The sequence below is a fragment of the Vitis vinifera genome, chromosome 17 (genome assembly GCF_030704535.1).
Source record: "Vitis vinifera cultivar Pinot Noir 40024 chromosome 17, ASM3070453v1".
Taxonomy (NCBI): Eukaryota; Viridiplantae; Streptophyta; class Magnoliopsida; order Vitales; family Vitaceae; genus Vitis; species Vitis vinifera.
In genome coordinates this window covers 17,634,029-17,655,716 of record NC_081821.1, presented here as the reverse complement: position 1 = coordinate 17,655,716, position 21,688 = coordinate 17,634,029, and the positions used below count along the sequence as shown (strand labels likewise).

The following is a 21,688-nucleotide window of genomic DNA, read 5'->3' as shown; positions in this document are numbered from 1 at the left end:
TTAGTAAACTTCTAGATAGTTGAATTTTTTTTTTAGTACCACCCTCTTTGGTATTAGAGCATGGTACCAAAAAGAATACTTTTTGATCTATTCTTCCCAATACTATTAGAAAGTTAGGAAGAATAGATCAATAAAATTAGAGCCCGTTTGGCCAAGTTTTTTAAAATTATTATTTATTTTTTAACTTAAAAGTAGTTTTTAAAAACAAGTATAAAAAAATACAGTTCCATTGGGCTATATTTTCTTTTTGTTTTTAAAAAAATGATAAAAACAACTCTTGTTCTTTAAAAATTGATATCTATTTCACTTTGTTTTTAATTATTTTTTTAGAGAATAATGGCCAAACAATGTTAAAAAAAATTTTTAAAATAGTTTCTTGTCTTTAACAATAGTTTTAAAAACAAAAAACTGTTTTTAAATCACATGACCAAATAGACTCGTAATTTTTATATTTGAATTTTGAAATTGCATTTTTTTCTTAAAAATTATTTTTAAAAATTGTTCGTAAAAATTATTTTATAAAAATAAAATAAAATTTTCAAACGAATGTTTAAACTTTTTCTTTCACATTTGGGTAAAAACTTAGGGCCACTCAATTTTAAAAATGCAAATACTTTCAATATTGTCGTGGTTTTTTACATGAATAATGCTATAAATATGAATAAATATGTCAAAATTATTTCCAAAATAAGTATATAAAAAACGATTATTGTTAATTTTGTAAATATTTTTCCTATGCCGTCAATATCTATAATTGATTTTGAAAGTCCAAATTATTTTTCCTTTTAAATGGGTATTTGGTAAACCAACTTAATAACTTAAAGTTATTTAATATCTTAATTTAAGTCATTAAGTAAATTAAATATATTTAACAAAATAACTTAATGACATAACTTAAAGTCAAAAACAACTTTTAAGTAATAAGTAAAAACAATTAACTTGGTCTTAAATTTACATCTTTATTTTATCATTTTACTTCCATTTATCCTAATTACCTTCTTGATCTCCTTTGCTACTCCATAACCTTTACTATTATTTGATTTTTTTTTTTCTCTAATTATAATTTATAAGGATAAATATATCAATTTGATGATGTAAAATAAATTTTAAGTTAATTTTATCAAACAATAAGAATTAAGTAATAAGTTTTGAATTAATAACTTAAATATAATTTAACTTAAAGTCACTTTAAATTATTAAATAATAAATGTTAAGTTTTAATAAACATGTTTTGCTGTTCGAAATAGTTTAAATTTGATATATAAAAAAAAAATTTGGTATGTGGTTGATTGTATTAAAAAACTATTTTTTTTAATTCTAAAAAAATATCTATTTCCTACTACAAATAAATTATTTTTATAAATTTTATACTAACTTAAGTTTATGAATATTTTTATTTGTAAACAATATAATAAAATGACATTTGGATACATTTTCTATCTTTTATTTTTAAATTTAGAATTGAAATTTAGTTCATTTTAAAATCTCTCTTCAAAATTTAAGATTTTTTGGGAAAGCGAAAGTTTTTTTACTATTTTGTTTTAATTTAATTTTTAGTATTGTACATATAACGGCACTAACTTCATATACACTAACATTATGAAGAAATAAAGTGAGGAAACTATTTTTTATATTTAAGTTTTAAAATAAAATTTTACTCTTGAAAATAATTAAAAATTATTGTAAAAACTGTTTATAAAGACAGTTTTTTGACAACTATTCTCGAGATGTTGCAAACAAAAACCCTTGCTATTTTAGTATTTTACATTATTTTTAATTTTCAAAAAGAGCAAAGAGGTTTGCTTCGGGGTTTGTTTGGACAAGCGTAGAGGGCAAGACGATGTTGGTTGGTACAGTAGGCGTAGGTAGTAGGTGTTTCCAAACAGAGAGTAAATACATGACGGTGGGGTCAGTTACTCTGGCCTTCTAATATGGCGCCACGTCAGCAGGCACGGATCATCTCTCTCTCATTTCTCAAACACGAGAAATTCATAGTCTTCCTCCTTCCTCTCTCCATTGTCTGGCAATAAAATCTTCCTCCAAAACGATGTCGCTTAGTGGCTTCTCCGGCGGCAGCGGCGGCGGCGGCCCTGGTGGTGGCTCCGCCGCTCCTCAGTCCTACTTCTGCTACCAGTGCAACCTTACGGTCTCCATCACCCCTTCTCCCACCTCCGATCCTCTCTGCCCTCATTGCAACGATGGCTTTCTCGAGGAGGTTGAAAACCCTAATCCTAACCCTATCCCCGTCCCAATCCCCAATCCCTTCTTAGGTTTCTCCGATTTGCCCTCTCTATCCGCCGCCGGCGCCACAGCCACTGCCTTCCCTCCGCTTGTCTTCTCAACCGCTGCCGGAGGGAGCATCGATCTCCAGAACTCCGTCGATTTCCCCGGTCTGTTCGGGGCAGACCCCGATGCGTTCCACCCCTTTGCTTTCCTACAGAATTATCTGCAAACCCTAAGGGCAGGTGGCACGAACGTTCAATTTGTGATTGACGGTAACTCGCCGGAGGGTACGTTCCGGCTTTCGCCAAACCTCGGGGACTACTTCATTGGACCGGGGCTGGAGCAGCTGATCCAGCAGCTGGCGGAGAACGATCCGAACCGGTACGGTACGCCGCCGGCATCGAAATCAGCGATTGAGGGGCTTCCGACCATTCGGATTACGGTGGAATTGTTGGGAACGGATTCGTCGCAGTGTGCGGTGTGCAAGGACAGCTTTGAGCTCGATGAGGAGGCCAAGCAGATGCCTTGTAAGCACATTTACCATAACGATTGTATTCTACCTTGGTTGGAACTGCATAATTCGTGTCCGGTCTGTCGGTACGAGTTGCCCACCGATGATCCCGACTACGAGCACCGCACTCGGGGTGGCCAAGTCAATCAAACTGGCGGAAATGCTGCTGCGGTGGCTGCTGCTGGGGCTGCTTCGAACTCAGCTTCTGGTGCTGCTGGTGGGGCAGCAGTTTCTGGAGAGAATCCGAATCCTCAGACCCCTAGGACTGCAGATAGGATGTTTAGGATCTCATTTCCATGGCCGTTTCGGACATTTGGATCCCCTGCTGAGACTAGCAACAGCAACAATGATGGGGGATCGAACCCGGGGAACAGGGCAAATCAGGAGTCTGGATCAGAAAACAGGCAAGGAGATCAGACTTGAGGAATATGGGTACTGTATTTGGAACTAAAGAACTGCCTTCTTGTTTTGTTTTATTTTCTTTTAAATATTTTGTTATTACAAGTATGTTTGTTGTTGTTTGTGCACGTTATCCCTGTTGTTAGTTTGGCAATCATACATTTAACGTTTCTCCTGTTATTAGTTTTTGGCAATCATACATTATTTCTAGTTTCAATGATGGGCAACAACATTAAATCCATGGCACCTTGATGATGGTGTTGCAGTGGCACTGCAGCCACATTACATTGATGTTTGTGTAGCATCAGCATTGGAAGCACATTGCATTGATGTTTATTTTGCAGTGGCATTGCAAACAGTGTATATATGTTTGTGTTGTTTGTTGATTTATTCATATGATAAAATATCTGCACATTTATCCCTGTTTCTAGGAGTCATACTTTATGTGATGGGTTGGGAGTGAAAGTAAAACTCAATATACATTACACAATCTTTGTGTGATATCGTTCTATAGTTAATGGTTGTTTGTTTGACGAATTTTCTTTGGTAGAATATCACCTGATGGAGATTCTTTTTCATTTGATTTACATGGAAAAATATTCCTAGTTGCTAGTGTTTGGGTAATATGGAAAGCAAGAAATGAGAAGCTTTTTGAGTTGTTGTAGTTGAATGTTTATCTTGTGGACCATATGATTGTTAATTTGGTAGATCTTGCAGTTGAGTAAATTAAGAGGGATCGACAATGTGGAATTACATAAAGCCTGGACTTCATGTTTCTTCTTAAGGTTCTTTTATTTATATATGGGATCCTAAACATTTTTTTCCCTTGATAGGGTATATGGGATCCTTATGGTTGATTCTTGAATCTTCTTTTATTCTATATCTTATACATTTTTCCTTAGCTATTAATGAATCTGGTTACATGCCATAAGGAAAAAAAATGGTTTGTGAGGTTAAGACCAAATGCAATAAGGTGTAGTTAAGGCCATATGCTATTAGGTGTATATATAGCCGGTGCTATCCTGACCTCTATTGTAAAAGACTTAGCTTCTCAGTTAGGTGAACACAATCAAAGTGGACAGCTGTACATGATTTTATCACACACTGTATCTCTCAGCTGTGAAAGAGCTGAGCTTTTATCTCCTTCTATAGCCTAATCACTGTTTTACATGAATGTATATGACTTATATATGAGAAAAGGAAATAAATTTATGCACAGAAAAAATATCATGTATGGCTGGGGCTAAAGGTTCTGTTATTGTGGATTGTTTGAAGAGTTCCCAAGTTTGCACATAAACTTGACTGTTTTTCAGGTGAAATTTTTTGTTCTAAAAAGTATTTAGGATGCTAAGGATCCTTGTTATCCCACTTCAGGAGGGGGAGAGGGGGTTGGCAAAATTGTCTCTCAATAGAGGTTCGATCATGATGTTTGTTCACAGATATTCATGTCTAACAAAATAAGTAATGGGGGACCCATCCACCAAACTTGGTAGCACCATGTGAGCATGGAATATTGGTTCAAACGGCATGTGTGGGTGCTAAAGCTCTCACAAGATATAGATATCATATGAAGATGAGTATATACTATTTGGGGATTAAAAGGTCCATGTGATTGTTGCTGCAACATGGAGCTATATTACAACTTCAGTTGCTCTTTAATTGTCTGTGAAATGAGTGTATCTGAAAAATTACAATACCCAGTTGGACATCGTGGAGCACCTTACCAACTTACCCATTGGAGTGGAGAAATTGTGGAGATCAAATAAATTTTCCTTGCAAAGGTGAAGACCAATATCTTTAATTCCTTAAAGATATTGTAAAATTTCTTTTTAAGTGGCATATGATGGATGATTAGAGCATGCACATGCTGTCAGACTAGATTATCGGAATAAGCAGACTAGATTATCAGAATAAGCATGGTCTGATTGAATGCATTTTAGATACATGAATATTGCTATGTTGCCAGTGGACTATGAAAGTGGATGTACCGCATGAGTTCAAATGGTATAGTACCTGCATTTCTGGCTAGTGGAGTTTTTCCTTTTTTTTTTTTTACCTCCTTTTTCTTGAGAGATTTGAGCTAATGGTGGTACTTTTTCAAGATAATTGCTGGCATATCAGCTGCTTTTAATGTCCAAGAGTAAGATTGAAATGTTCTTTCATTGTGAATGTGCAACTCACATCAATGAATTCCTGAAAAATGTAATTGCTGCCTTTAGCCTATTGAATAGACATGAGCATGAATGTGAAAACGTTATAGATACATCATTATGGAAAATAAAAAAATGAGAACAAATTCAGCATGAGGACTGATTAATAAGTAAACATATACTTCTGCATATGAATGTAGGCCTTCCTAAAAGACAATTGTTTTTTTAGTTGTTTTTAGAAATTCTTTTTCTTGACAGTCGTATTATTTTCTATATTAAAATGGAACAATTGCATTCCAAAATCATTGTTAGATTAAATAGGAGCTGTGGGGTTGGTCGCTTCCTTGAGTTTTTGTTTTTATTTTTTATTTTTATGTTTTGCTTTTTATTTTTATATTTTATATTTTGGTTGAGGGTGCAGGGGGAAGTGGGTTAAACAGCTTCCTACTCAAACCATCAGTTGAATGACGCATGAATGCCTCCCCAGAGTTATGTGCATGCTCTGACATATACACAAAAACATCCATTCACACAAACAACTGGCCTGTATTAGAGCATGTACTGGCTGCTTTGCTACATGTTGTTCAAGGTCAAATAATTACCACTGGATCAAGTGAATCCTCTGAATGCTGGCCGGTAATGGAATCTGCTATGGCAACTTCACTGGATTATAGCAGGCTGTTGTGGATGGGACTTCATGTCTCTGGTTATCATCATTATCATCATGGGATTTGGCAAAGGTGTGATAGGATGTTTCCTGTCAAATACTATTTTGAGAAGAGATATCTGGGAACATATGTTTTTTCCCCCTTCTAGTAAAACATGTCATGACAAATATATCTGCCCAAATGGATGGATGGAGGTATGCACAAACCGTTTCTGATATGTTAATATCCATAAAACACGTGGAAGGGAAGTTAAGAAAAAAATCGTCTTTTTGTGGTTACATGGGCAAAGATAGAAAGAACTGGAAACTGAATAAAAATGAGTAATCTTGGTGACTATCAGCGATGAGACAACTTGAAGATATTTTGATTTTCAAGATGTTTTCTAAGGAAAGTAGTGGCAACCTAGATTTAAATTCACTTGTAACCTTATTGCCAACACTGGAGTTTTATGAGTCCAACAACATTTTTTGGCTTATTTTCTGAACACCATCCCCCTCGAGGTCTTGGATGAGCTACTAGTTGAACGGTGGATGCTTATCCTGTTGGGATTGTATGGAGTCAGTAGCAATAGCTCAGTTTGTATCTGGAGGATAATTTTGCAGGGATTGGATTCTTTGATTTTGGGTAAAGGTCAGTGGGAATTATGGAATGGAGGTATGGGTCTTCTTGTCTTTGATCATCATCATTATTATCACAGGATTTAGCAAAGGTGTGATAGGATGTTTCCTGGTAAGTACTATTTTTGAGAAGAGACATCTGCAAACATTAATTTTTTTCCTTTCTATTAAAACATGTCATGACAAATAGATCTGCCCAATGGATGGATTGAGGTATGCACAAGCTTTGTCAGATATGTTATATCCCATAAAACACATGGAAGGGAAGTTCAGAAAATTGTCCTTTTGTAGTTACATGGGCGAAGATAGAATGAACACCTAGAAACTAAATAAAAATGAATAATTGGCGTGTGTATTAATGGGGAGACAGTCATTTTATTTTCATTAAAAAAATTTTCTAAGAAAAATAGCTGCAGCCTAGATTCAGAATCACTTGCGATATTGCTGCCAATGATGTGGAGAGTTCCAAGTCCAACATCATTTTTGTGTCTTAGTTTCAGAACACTATTCTGCCAACGTTCTCGGATGTGCAACTAATTGAACAGTTGATGCTTATCCAGTTGGGTGTGTATGGAACCATTACCAATAGCTGAGTTTGTGGAAATTATGGAATGGTGGATCTTCTCTTATGGTGGAGACTGTTTTCCCTATTTTGGTGTCTAGCTTTCTCCTCTTTCTTGAAAACAGAGCTAAGGAGTTTGGACTGGAAGTGCCTCTTGTAGGTTTTCAACGGTGCAAGAGATTTCAGTCATTATTGGTGGCCTCTCTTGAGGGGCATGGAGTAGATGTTATTGGCTGTCTAAATCCATTGACCATAATAGGATACGACAGTCTTAGGATCCTATTTCTGGAGAGAGGATAGCATTGAGCTCAAAAAGAGTAGGGAATTGAAAAAGCTGATGTCCATTATGAAGCATGAGGGGAGTAGTAATAGTAGGAAAAGTAGGTTACCAGAGGGGGAGAAGGAGAGGGGATTAACTGTTTTCCCATGGAGCTCAAAATTATTTCCTGGGACATACAGGGTTTTAATGGCAGAGGAAAGTGGTCAGTTGTGAAATCCCTCTCAAAGGACTGGTTGGTTAATGTAGCATGTTTGCATATTTGCCCTTGAAGCTTGGCTATAGTGGTAAGGGATTGGGGTGGGATTGTGGAAGGTTCGATGTTCACATTCTTGAGGGAACAAAAAAGGAAAAGGGAAAAAACATACCTAACAAAAAAAGAAAGAAAAAAAAATAGTAGTATGTTGCATATTTCCACCTGAATTGATCCACTACATTCACAGATTTTTGGACAAAGTTATTTTAGAAGTGGGAGGAAAAAGCTGGGTATCCTTATCTTTGGGTATCCAAGGGTGTTGCAGAAGTCTGAAGCACATGACTTCATTTTGGGTTCACTCAAGTTGTTTTTGGTCTACAGACAAAGTAGCTTTTTTGATATATGGTTTTTTTTTTTTTTTTTTTTTGTGGTCCACAGACAAGTAGTGAAAGGGAAGGTTCTTTGGTGGAAGTGTGGGGAGGGAATCCTTGATCTATTATGGCCAATCTCAATATGAGAGTATTCCCCTGAGAGAGACTCTCTAGTTGAATAAATTTTCAGACTGCATAGTGAACTTTGAGGGATTTTCTGTTGACTGGTAGTCTTTTATGTGGTCTGGTGGGCAGGATAATCATGCAATGTCATGGATTGATTGATTTCTTGTTTCCTGCGGGATTGATTATTCCTGTAGATAATCATCAGACTGCATAGTGAACTTTGAGGGATTTTCTGTTGACTGGTAGTCTTTTACGTGGTCTGGTGGGCAGAATAATCATGTGATGTCATGGATTGATTGGTTTCTTGTTTCCTGTATTGAGAGCATAACTTTGTTAATGTTTTTAGGAGCTTCCTTCCTAGATGATGTAGAGCACTTTCTTTGATTTGAGAGCATTTGGTTAAAGGAAAAGGGATTTGGTGATAGAGTGAAAAAGTGGCAAAGTTATATCTATAAGGGAAACCTTTTTCAGCCCTGTTCCATAGAGCTTTTTGAATGCAAACATGGCCCAAACTTCACAATGTGATTTATCTTCTCATTGGAAAAGCAGAGAAAATCCTACTTTTCCTCAAATGCAATGTGGGAAACACATCTTATTTAGTTAAAAGTTTAAAATATCAAAAACAATACTTATTTCTAATAAAAGCATTCTCAAATAACAGACCTCAGACACAGAATTAATTACACAATAAAATTAAGTTGCTTCTGCTTTTACCTCTTCTACTGCTAAAAGCAGGAGTTAGAAACTATCTGAAACATGCCCTTCAAGTTGGAAAATAAAATAAAGGCTTTAAAAGAAGATTTGTGGAAGTGAATTAGAGAAATTTTTAGGCATGTGGTTGCCAATGAAGCCGAGGCGCTGGACAGAATTAGGGAGTGGGATTATAAGAGCTTTAGGAAATGCATTTTTGATTTGAGAGGGGGTAGTTGCTTTGTATACCCCTTGTATACTTTGTAACTTTCCGTCTCTTTCTTAATACATTTTGCTGTACTTATCAAAAAAAAAAAAAAATCTTTCTAAGGAAAGGGGGTCATTATGTAGAACCCCAAGGGAGAGGAGAGTTCATGGAGGAGGGTGGTGGCAAGCAAGTTCAGGTGGATGCAAGTGATTGGCATTCCAAGGAGGTGAGAGGTCCACATGGGAAGCTCATTATGTTGACAAAACAAGTTCAATTGATTTGTATGTGTTTAAGAGTCAAGTCATTGATTGTTTAGTAAACAAATTATGTTGTTGAAGGATCTTTACATGATTATTTGTTTATTTAGTTATTTTTAGGATCAGAAAGGATCTTTGCATGATGATCAGGTGGGTTTTGTCTGGGTTGAGTAAGTTTAACCACTTTTACCTTGATGTGGCTTACATCCAACCTAACACAACTCATTACCCCAGGTAGAAGAGTCTGCTCAATGAGATGGTGGTCTGCAGGGATAGAAAGGACACTATTAGGTTCAGGCTGGATGGAACTGGGGGAGATTCACTGTCAAGTCCCTTGTTCAGGCAATATGTAGTAGGAAGAGTAGAAGCTTTCTAACTTCTATTCTTTTATGTGGTAGCAGCCCCCTCTGAGGCGAGGTAGTGCTTCCCTCATAGGATGGAGAGAAATTCTCACTATGATCAATTAATGAGGTGAGGTTTTCTTATGGCAAATTGACAAGTTTGTGTAAAAGGAATGAGGAGTCAGCCAACCACATTTTCATTCATTGCCTAGTGGCTAAAGAGTTTTGATCCTCACTGTTTTTAATCTTTGGTTTTTGTGGGTGATTTCCATTCAGTTACGAAAATCAGTACTAGTTTGCATGGAAAGTTCGTGGATAAGACTGAGTAAATTTGGAGTGTGGCTCTGTTATTTTGTTTTGGTGGCTGTATAGTGTGACAGTAGAATCTTTGCAGGAGAAGAAAGATTGGTTTTGAAGCTGAAGGACATCTGAAAGATGTCTAGTATGAAGAAATGTAACAAAAAGCTATTGCACTATCCATCTTTGATGAACATGACGAGGTGTTTTATCAAATTAGGCCCACTAAGACCAGATTTGTAATACCAAGGTACATATTCTTAAGGTAACTGGTGTTCCCACTTATGTGCGCTTTGATTGGTTGACTGTGGGAGAAACCCTCCCATCCGAATCACTGATACATTTATGAAGCCATGACGAGAGCTGAGAGGCCACTGCAAGGAATTTTAAATTATGCAAATCTGACTATTGAGTTAGATGAAGTTGTTATGGCCAGTTTATATAAATGCATAGCAAAGGTGATAAAGACACAACATTTTCTTAGCAAGACAAGATTTTGTAAAGAGTTGACTCTGCAAAGGTGAGCTAAGCCTCTTCGGGATGGACATGGCTATTAAAAACAAAGACAGACTAAAGCACCAGGTTGACTATATTCTTGATTCCTTTTGGCACTTATTACTATTTCAAATGAATGGGTGAATAATTATTAATAGCTGGACGGTGGGCAGCATATGGATATTTAACTTACATCATCTTTGTTCTTAACATACTTAGAGTGTCTTTGAATATGTAAGGAGCCCAAGGGGGAGAGTTAGCTTTGAATTCTAGTTTTAGTTTTTTTTTCGACTCACAGGTAATGGGTTATTTATGAATTCCTGCAAATTGGTAGCTAAAATAAACTTGAAGGATGGTACATGGTTATGTAAGAGATATGGTATTCATCAAGTGCAGCTCAGTCTTAATGTGATGATATAATATGCATAAGATATGTTTGTGTGTGATGATGATATTTAAACAAAGGAATAAAGAAATGTCTTATTTAAATAAAAGGATAACAAAGAAGAATGAGAGACCCTTTGGTGGAAGGAAAACTCTAGGTAGACCCACTTAATATCAAACATACTCCAAAATCCAACAAGATCTTTAGAAGATTCAAGGAGAAGATCAGAAATGAATTCTGTCTCACAGTTCTGGGATGGAGCTCTATCAGTCCATGAAAGTCCTAGCATTTTCCTCAATCCTAGCAAGTGATGCACATTGCCAAGGACTCTTTACTCTTAATTTCCTGCCAAGGCCCTGAATGGAGAAGAATTAGGTCAAGCTTAAGCATGAGGGAACAAAAAGAAATGGCCACCTACCCTAATAAAGCCTCCTCAATAACAGTAGCTTGCACCCAATGGATACTGAACAAATCAAACAGCAACTGCCAAAGGACCCTGACCTTTGTACAATGGAAGAGGATGTGATTTATGAATTCTTCTTCTTTGCAAAGAAAACATCTATTGACCAAGAACCACCCTCTTTTCTAAAGGTGATCTATGAATCTTTCCCAAAGTAGCCTTCTAGGCAAAAAAGTTAACTTCAGAAGGCACCCACGACTTCCCAATTACACTCCTTGGAAAGGAAATCAAAACCCTGGTTCCAATACAGCATATAAATGCTTAACAGAGAAATTATTGTTCAAGTTCACCCACACCATCTTGTCTTCCTTTGCACTATCAACCACCTTTCCTTGCAACCTTGAAAATAAATCTTCTACTTTGTCCACTTCCCAATCATTTAAAGGTCTTGAGAAACAAGGGTCCCAATGATCTTGCTTCCCTGTCTGAACCCATAGATCTGCCACTTTCTTATCATTTTCTGGTGATATATGACATATTCTATCATGTTAGATCTCATACAGTTGTGGTAGTGCATTATTGCAGTTCTGGTTTATTGAGAGTATTGAATGCTTATTAAACAATGGGTTGCATCTTTACTTGCCTTTTTTTCCTTCAATGACTTGTGTTGCATCCTTCCAAGAGACATTTGTTGAATATTGAATCTTGAATGCAATACTGTATCTTGTGTTTGCACCTTTGCTGCCTTGCATCAGGAAGTCATACAACACTTTCATAAGTTTAGAAATCTCAAGAGCCATGCTTCTTTGGAAGAGCATAGTGACTCATTTTTTCCGGTAAAGGCTTGTAACCCCTTAGATTTCATTACCAAACCCTTAACATGCACTTTGTAGCCCAGGAATTGTTTCCACCTTCTCCCAAAGAATTGCTCAAAGAGTTTTGTGATGTTATTGTGCAGATGTTATAATCATTATATTATTAATATAGCACCTTGGAAACTGGCATGAAGAATTGTGCTCATAAGCTGACTGCTTCCTTAAAGCCAAACATGGCACAACAATGTGGTCTTTATCTTGCAATCATTACATGATTAATAATATTGCATGTTCACATGAACAATTCTGGTCATGAAGAATTGCTCTATAACTTGGTCTTGGTGATGTTCTCTACAGATTTTCAGATTTTTGTGATCATTGCATTTTTAACTTGACATGTATAGTTGTCGGCAGTTGAGGTTCTATAGGGTTTGCAGAGTAAATTCTATATGTATTGCTTGCGTTAATTGGAGTTTTCTCAATTTTTGTTTGGTATGAGTCTCTTTTTCCCCTATTGTTCTTACATTATAGTTGGTTTTCTTCCCCTCTTCTCTCTTTCCTTGTATGGTGCTTATTATACGTAGCTCAGTAGAGGTTGCTCAGACATGTATAGATAGTAGCTGATTCAGGACAAACTTTATGGTAGTGTTATTAGAAATTAATACATAAAATATGCCAGTAGATTGGTTATGGAAAATATTTTCATACTTGGACACTAGCAGAAGATTTAGGGAATAAGAAAGGTGTTGAATCTTGTCTATCAGCTTGGAGATAGCATATATGTGGCTTGTAGACTGTGTTTTGATTGTAGAATTAGTTGATATATTAATATGAGCAGTAATTATCATGGAGAATAGTTGGGGTAGAATTAGTTGATACATTAAGGATCAATATTCGGCCTTTCTTTTTGCATAGGTTGTAGAGGTGCTTATTTGGCATATCCCAAGGGGCATCCAACTGTGTATCTCTTTAGTTCACTCTTTATTCCTTCTAGAAGAATCTTGAATAGAAGTTAATTCCAAGCTAGAACCAGGGAGTGTTACAATTAAAATATCAAGGGTTTGGGTTAAGCTGGATTAAGACCATATGGGGCATTATTTTTAGTTGAATTAGAGAGAGCTAGAAGATGTCCAAAAACAATTATTTTTTGCTTTCTTGGCTTGATTATCATAAGAGAGCAGAGAATGCAGAAGGCACACCCTTGGAATTAGAGCAAGATTGAGGAAGCAGGGGAATTGTGATTATCTGCTATATGTAAACTAGGAAAAAAATTTGTATGATGATTAGAATTCTAGCTAGGCTTAATGGTAAAGAATTCTAAGCAATTGAACACACAATATACTAAAAAAATGAGTTTAGGGGAAATGAGGACGTAAGGAGAAAGAAACTGCAAGAAAAGTAAGATTGAAGTTATTAGTGATGAGAGGTGGTGGTGACATGGAGGAAAATGAACCAAACTTGGTTAACTTGATTCAGCCATGTGCAATGTGAACCAATAGATACATAGGCACCATGAAGACAAAGATGAAGGCCAATGAGACCTGGATTAGAGTGGGAAAGACATGATTGCCAACAGTTTGGTGAAGATATTGTACGGTATTATGATTGCTCACTCAATGCATCTGTCATTTCATCTCATGGGCAACATTGTTTTAATGTGTGTTTCTTGTAATGTTTGGACTTATTGAGATAGATGATTCAGTATTATGGTTCTGATGTTATCTCTGTGGGGGTGTGTGCATGTCATGTTGAATTATTGATTTGCAAAATGCTCGACTCCACTCAAAGTAATCCCATATGTGAAATTCTTTCAAATAATAAAAAAGAGAATGAAATGTGGGGATCTGCAATCACATGCTCTAAGTTAACTGTCCTTTAATGTGGTATCTCGATCATGTAACGTGTTGTGTCTGCATGTTTGCCTTTGAATAATATTTAATCAATGTCTATACAGCTTGCCAAGTGCTTCAAACAATTATTGATGTGTTGTTCCTAAAGGGTTTCTCTTTTGTCCTTGTTTGGCAGGTAAGAGAAAGGGGTTCAAATCTGTAACCATTGTTGAACATAGAAACAATCTTCTTATACATCGAAGACTAGTGACAGATGTTTTTTTCATTTTATGTTTGGGCATAATAATAATGGGTAAATGTCTTTTATTTTCATTTTCAGATTTCCTCATCATATCACCATTTCAGGATGAATTATTTAGCTGCATACCATATAATCTTGTCTGGGAACCATTTTATATTTTTCTTTCAGGAGTCTCACACTTTTGTGCAGTTTCCTGTGATGGTTTAGCTCTTTTTTAAGTATTTCGTTGTTGGTCCTTCCCTGAGAGGGCAGTGTAAATATTTCCTTGCTCAATTTGCTTAACCTGTATGCTTCTTTTACAGTCTGAATAGCATGTGATGTTAGTTTTTATTCTGAGAAAAACAAACCGGGCGACCGGGCGAAGTCGCCCAGTTTGTATAGCATAACTCTTTTGTGTTTCCCATACCTCTTCCAACTTTAGAATTTAACATGGGTCTTCTTCATGGGTTGGAGATTCATCATGTCCGTGAAAAAATCAGTTGGTTTAGGCCTTTGGATATCAGATAAAACTAATGCCTGTCATGTTTGTTATGGCAGCATTGTCATCCAATTCCCTCGGATGAGGTCTCTTTTTACATTTGGTGGCGTTTGTAATTTACGATAGTTTTATAAACTACACTTGCTTTTATGGTATCGATTAGTTCCTCGAGTCGGTGATTGTGGAGGATGATAGGAGATGTGAATATATGATCCATTTTGGTGATACGGGTTTCTATTCCTAACGAATATTTGGACTTATTGTTAGCCTAATTACAATCTAATATCTTTTCCTATGTTTGATTGTTGGAAAACCTTAGGCTATGCTTTGTTTTCGGAAAGTACTAAGAAAGAAGAAAAAAAAAATTGATTTTTATGTTTAGTTTTATTATGAAAAATGCAAAAAAAGGTTAAATATGATTAAAATTGTTAAAAACTTGGTATATTTTTAAATTATTTAATCTAAATATGTGAAAAATGTATGAATTAGTATATAAAAGTGATTTATTTATTTTAAATCTATTTTTTTATTCACTTCCTCTTTATTTCTATTTTTTCCTTTCAATTTTCTTTTACTAATATTTTCTCTATTTTTTTTTTAGAACCAAATGTAATTTTAAGGGGGAAAAGATGTTGGAAAGAAAATAATTTTTTTTATATTCGCGTGTTACTGTTTTTTTAACTATTTTATATAATAAATAAAAATATAAATAAAAATATCTTCATTTCGAAATTCCATTGTATTCTATTGGAATAAAAAGAGAGATGCAACACAAAAAAATGTATTAAGGAATCAAAATAGAAAATAGTTGGCAAAAATTGCTTTTCAAAATTGAAAACGGTTTGTAAAAATTTATAATCTTGTTTGGTTATTACTCTTTATTTCCAAATAAAGTGAAATAAAGAATAACTTTTAGAGAACAAGTAAAAGTCATTTTTTACTTGTTTTTTAAAATAATAGAAAAAAAACATATTTTATTTCTCTTATACATAGAATTTTTTTTGGTTAGGTAAATTAATTCTAAATTAAACAAGATTTAATGTGTTGAATTTGTTAATAAACCTATTAATTTTAAAAAATAATTTAAAACTTAAATACTGAACTCATTAATATCATACATTTATAAATAAAAATTGATTGAAAACAATTATATTGTTTCTCTTTTACATAAAATTATTATTTTTTCGATTTTTTTCACTAAAAAAATAAATTCTAAATTAAATAAGGCTTAATGTGTTGGATTCATTAACAAGTCTAATAATTTTTTAAAATAATTTAAAACTCAAATAATAAACTTATGGAAAAAAATGGTTTATAATGACTATATTATTTATTTTCTTTACATAATTATACTTTCATAAATTTTTTCCACTAGAAAAATGAACTTCAAATCAAGTGATACTTTTTATTAAATTTATTAATGAATTTAATAATTTGTAAAAATAATTTGAAACTCAAAAATAAATTTAATCATTGAAAAAAAAATAAGAGAGGAAAATTGATCCAATTAATTATAAATCAAATCAAAATATTCGAGAATATTATATTAAAAATTAAGTGCTAAATGTGTGCATATGTAACTGTGGACCCCGCATTTTTGCGTGATGCGTACCCATTCGATGGTGTGACTCACTTTTTTTTATTTATTTGGTAAAAAAAAATGATTTTTAGAAAAGATACTTGGAGTCGCTACTTATTTTTGTTTTATTTTTTTAAGAAAAAACAAAATAATAAAAAAAGCCCTAAGTATAACTTCTTATTAAGAAAAGAGAGTTTGTGGAAAACCAAAGTCGGATCTAGAGGTCAGGTTACCTATTGGGAAGGTATGGTGGTGAATCGTAGTACCCCTCTAAGTCCCTAAAAATGGGTCTCTACTAAATAAGGTGAAACAAGTGTGACAATTGATAAGGAAATCAATGGATACAAATGAAGTGGTCAAATAATAAAATGACTCATGCATAAGAATAAGCAAAATGGGAGTGAGATCATACCTTAGTAGTAAGTAATAACGCGCTATCATGGAAACAAGGTTAACTCAAGTATAAAATTATCACATGCATATCAAAAAGCAAGACAAAGATCCAGCAATATTCATTAAGCATAACATTTGACAATCAAAAGAGAAAACTCATATGTAGGATCCCCATCAAAGCCTAGATTACTTTTGCATGGATTGGTTCAATGAGTTCCATTATTTGGAACCATGAAGTTGGTTCATGCTTATTAAAAAAAATTAAGAACAACGAAAAATTATTTTAAAATCAAAGAAAATTTGTGAAAGTGCTTTGCCTAGAAGAAAATGACAATAAGTTTATTAAAAATGAGATTTTTGGTGATCTTGATCCTTAAGGAGGGAAGGAAAATTGATGACTTAAAATTATTTGAGAATCGAAATGAAATTAAAATTATTTGAAAAACTGAAATTTAAAATTTGGAGTTTTGAAAATTAAATTGGAAAATTGGAATTTTAAAAAATTATTTGAAAACAGAAGTTTTGAAAATTAAATTTGGAAATTGGAATTTAAAAAAAAATTGAAAATGGAATTTTTAAAAATTAAATTGGAAAATTATTTAAAAATGGAATTTTTTAGAATTAAATTTGAAAATAGGAATTTTGAAAGATTATTTAAAAATGAAAGTTTTAAAAATTGGAATTTTGAAGAATTATTTGAGAATGGAATTTCTTAAAAATTAAATTTGAAAATGGAAGTTTTGATAATTAAATTTGAGAATTGGAATTTTGGAAAATTGGAAATTTGAAAAATCATTTGAAAATGGAATTTTTGAAAATCAAATTTGAAAATTGGAATTTTGGAAAATTATTTGAAAATGGAAGTTTTAAAAATTAAATTTGAAAATTGTAATTAAAAAAAATTATTCAAAAATTATTTGAAAATCAAAGTTTGGAAAATTATTTGAAAATTGAAGTTTTTGAAAACTATTTGAGAATTGAATTTGGAAATTGGAATTTTGAAAATTATTTAAAAATTGAAGTTCTGAAAATTAAATTTGAAAATTGGAATTTTGAAAAAAAATTATTTGAAAATGAGAATTTTTTTTTTTGAAAATTGGAATTTTGGAAAATTATTTAAAAATATAATTTTTAAAAAAAATAAAATTTGAAAAATGGAATTTTGGAAAATTATTTGAAAATGGAAGTTTTAAAAATTAAATTTGAAAATTGGAATTTTTAAAAAAAATTATTCAAAAATTGGAGTTTCGAAAATTATTTGAAAATTGAAGTTTGAAAAATTATTTGAAAATTGAAGTTTTTGAAAACTATTTGAGGATTGAAGTTTTGAGAATTAAATTTAGAAATTGGAATTTTGAAAATTATTTAAAAATTGAAGTTTTGAAAATTAAATTTGAAAATTGGAATTTTGAAAAAAAAAAAATTTGAAAATGGGAATTTTTTTTTTTAAAAAAATAAATTTTAACACCAAAGGATGAAGAATTAAGAAGGGAAGGAAAATTGATGACTTAAAATTATTTGAGAATCGAAGTGAAATTAAAATTATTTGAAAAACTGAAATTTAAAAATTGGAGTTTTGAAAATTGGAGTTTTGAAAATTAAATTGGAAAATTGGAATTTTAAAAAATTATTTGAAAACAGAAGTTTTGAAAATTAAATTTGGAAATTGGAATTTAAAAAAAAATTGAAAATGGAATTTTTAAAAATTAAATTGGAAAATTATTTAAAAATGGAATTTTTTAGAATTAAATTTGAAAATAGGAATTTTGAAAGATTATTTAAAAATGAAAGTTTTAAAAATTGGAATTTTGAAGAATTATTTGAGAATGGAATTTCTTAAAAATTAAATTTGAAAATGGAAGTTTTGATAATTAAATTTGAGAATTGGAATTTTGGAAAATTGGAAATTTGAAAAATCATTTGAAAATGGAATTTTTGAAAATCAAATTTGAAAATTGGAATTTTGGAAAATTATTTGAAAATGGAAGTTTTAAAAATTAAATTTGAAAATTGGAATTTTGGAAAATTATTTGAAAATGGAAGTTTTAAAAATTAAATTTGAAAATTGGAATTAAAAAAAATTATTCAAAAATTGGAGTTTCGAAAATTATTTGAAAATCGAAGTTTGGAAAATTATTTGAAAATTGAAGTTTTTGAAAACTATTTGAGAATTGAATTTGGAAATTGGAATTTTGAAAATTATTTAAAAATTGAAGTTCTGAAAATTAAATTTGAAAATTGGAATTTTGAAAAAAAATTATTTGAAAATGAGATTTTTTTTTTGAAAATTGGAATTTCGGAAAATTATTTAAAAATATAATTTTTTAAAAAATAAAATTTGAAAAATGGAATTTTGGAAAATTATTTGAAAATGGAAGTTTTAAAATTTAAATTTGAAAATTGGAATTTAAAAAAAAAAATTATTCAAAAATTGGAGTTTCGAAAATTATTTGAAAATTGAAGTTTAAAAAATTATTTGAAAATTGAAGTTTTTGAAAACTATTTGAGAATTGAAGTTTTGAGAATTAAATTTAGAAATTGGAATTTTGAAAATTATTTAAAAATTGAAGTTTTGAAAATTAAATTTGAAAATTGGAATTTTGAAAAAAAAAAATTTGAAAATGGGAATTTTTTTTTAAAAAAAAATAAATTTTAACACCAAAGGATGAAGAATTAAGAAAATGACACTTGGCCTTTAGGTGGTGCATGTCAAAGGTGGCCATCCATCATTAGAGAGTTAGTAAGCCTCTCCACTATTGGACATTGAGCTTTCTAAAACTGCTTGACAGAATACCTCCCAACTGTGTGAAGGACATAGGTGGCATGCTTGGTTGGATTCACCGCAATGTAGTCTTCTAGAGAGATGTCAGAAATCTACACTTCATCAAAGCTCCAGTGGTTGAAGTGCTTCACAGTGGTCTTCTGAAGATTGGTAATTCCACCAGCAGCATCAACGATCTCAACTGCCATTCTTATCAGACCTGAAGTTCTGAAGATACACCTCTCAAGCAAAAATGTGGTTTCTTCTCCAGAATCTCTACCTAGCACCCATGGACCGCCCCTCCCTTGCTCTGTTTTTCTAGTCTCTAGCCCTTTCTTAAGCTCACCGGTACTCTTAGCCCTTTTCTTTGCTTCCAGTCTCCTATTTTTATTTTGCTTCTAGTCCCATCCTCCATCTGTTCCATTGATTAACCACACTAAGCACAACATTCACATATCTCACTGATTGACCCAGATTCATAAATACCTTTGGTTCTAAGGTGTTTGCTCATAGAAGGAACTTCATGGGTGGGAGTCAAGAACAAGGTCACGGATTGGGACTCCATGTGTAGAGTAGAAAAGAAACAAAGACACATTGTGGAATGAAGTTTAATAGAATGGGAAATAAACAATGAACTCAGTGTTTAGCTAGTATGAAGAAACCCATTTCACTATTTATCCGTGGGTTTAAAGATCAATGGCATGAACTAAGAAACTTTGAGTAAATGCTAAAAGAAGAATCTCAATAAAATATAGAACAGAGCAATATACAAGATAATCTTCACATGAAATCAAAGGATATGAAAGAAGAATAAAACGGTATCAAAACCACAAAATAGCCTAGAATCATCAAAACATGCATGTGACCTTAGTCATCCACACCTAAGTAGGTCAATGACATTGAGAGATCAACAGGAAATATAAAAGAACAATAAGAATCCGAATAAGTCAGAAATCCATAACATTCATACTTGGAAAAACTCATTTCCAACCTGATCATCCAAGCTTCTAGTTCTCTTCTTCCGTTCTGCTCTCTTCCTCTATGCTTCCCTTTCCAAAAAAAAAAAAAAAACTCCCACTATTTTCCTTCTAGACCCCTCCTCCCCTCCCGTCCCCCAAAAAAAAAAAAAAACCCTTCCTTATTTCTTGTCCCTTCTTGGGATATCTGCAGACTCACCGCTCTGTTTTTTAGCTTCCCCTCCAAGCCTTCACCCACTCTCAATGCTCTTTGTTAAGGGATGTCTCTTTCCCAACCACCACCATGGCAAGGTGGTGATGTCCTCACCACACATCCCAACAGCTTGCTCCTTTGCCAGCTCCTCCCGAGCGCTCTTCAAAGTGCATCACGTGCTCTCCAAAAAAAACTTCACCATTTTGGAAAAAACCCACGGGATCAAAAGAAAAGTTTTCTAAATAAGGGTTTACAAATATGCCCCTCTTCGGTAGAGCTTACAAGTGCAAAGAATGTGAACTTCAAAATGAAATGAGAGTGTGAATAATGAGCGTAACGAAGTGAACTCTACCAAAGAAAAAGAAAGACCCCTAAAGGTACACAAGCAGAACATAAACTTGCCCAAACCAACAAAGGAATGAAAGGGGCTCTAAAATCCTAATAGAGATATAGCTCTCAAAGTGCCTCTAAAGTGGTGCTATGGATCCAAAATCCCTCTAAGATGTCTCTAAAAGTGACTCAAAAATTGATGTCAAAGTTGAGTAGCATTTGAACCACTTAGGAGCATAGGGACGAGCACAATGGAAAAAAAACCATACATACACCATATAAGGACACAAGGTGTAGGGTGTCTAACAAAATAATCAAGACATATGCTACGAGCTCAAAGAGCTATATCACATATAATGGAGGAGGACAAATCCCAGAAAATCACAACTTTGAATCCTTGAAATGTGGCTTTGAACAACAAGACTGAGACGAATGATTTTGAACAACTAAACTATGGCTATGAATGCTTGAAACTCTGGCTCTGAATGCCTATGAAAGAAAGTGGTGGCTCTGAACGCCTATGGGCTTGAACGCCTATAAAAGGAAATGTTGGCTTTAAACGCCTATGGGAGGAATGGGTTCAAAGGCTTATGGCTTTGAATGCCTGTGAGAGGAATGACTCTAAATGCCTATGAAGGAAATGACTCTGAACGTCTATGAAAATGATGGCTCCGAACGCCTATCTGAGATGGTGGCTTTGAACGCCTATGGCTCTAAAGGCCTATGAAAATGGTGGCTTTGAATGCCTAAAATTGTAGAAGTGGCTTTGGATCCCTATGAGAGTGATGACTCTGAAAGCCAATGTGAGAGTGGTGGTGGCTTTGAATGCCTATGAAGAAAAATGGTGGCTTTGGATGCCTAAGCTGGAGAAATGGCTCTGAACGCCTTAGTGAGAGAA

The 21,688-nt window shown here is 33.4% G+C and overlaps 1 protein-coding gene across 3 annotated transcripts; it reads left to right on the top strand.

The window, feature by feature from the left end:
• The first annotated feature begins 1,952 nt into the window (after window positions 1-1,952).
• On the top strand, window positions 1,953-14,150 carry LOC100244372 (E3 ubiquitin-protein ligase RING1). Of its 3 annotated transcripts, XR_009464542.1 has the most exons (4): window positions 1,961-3,166; window positions 9,490-9,726; window positions 9,991-10,475; window positions 14,014-14,150. XR_009464542.1 is itself a non-coding variant. In XM_003634280.4 (2 exons), the coding sequence occupies exon 1, from the start codon at window positions 2,048-2,050 to the stop codon at window positions 3,155-3,157; it is 1,110 nt and encodes a 369-aa protein (XP_003634328.1). In that variant the 5' UTR covers window positions 1,953-2,047; the 3' UTR covers window positions 3,158-3,166; window positions 14,014-14,150. The 3 variants fall into 3 exon arrangements, 1 of the variants encoding a protein (XP_003634328.1); XR_009464541.1 differs by having other exon boundaries at window positions 9,490-10,475; XM_003634280.4 differs by lacking the exons at window positions 9,490-9,726; window positions 9,991-10,475 and having other exon boundaries at window positions 1,953-3,166.
• The last annotated feature ends 7,538 nt before the right edge of the window (window positions 14,151-21,688 follow it).

Excerpts from the sequence above, each read along its gene's own strand:
- LOC100244372 (XM_003634280.4), top strand. The coding sequence starts at position 2,048 with ATGTCGCTTAGTGGCTTCTCCGGCGGCAGCGGCGGCGGCGGCCCTGGT.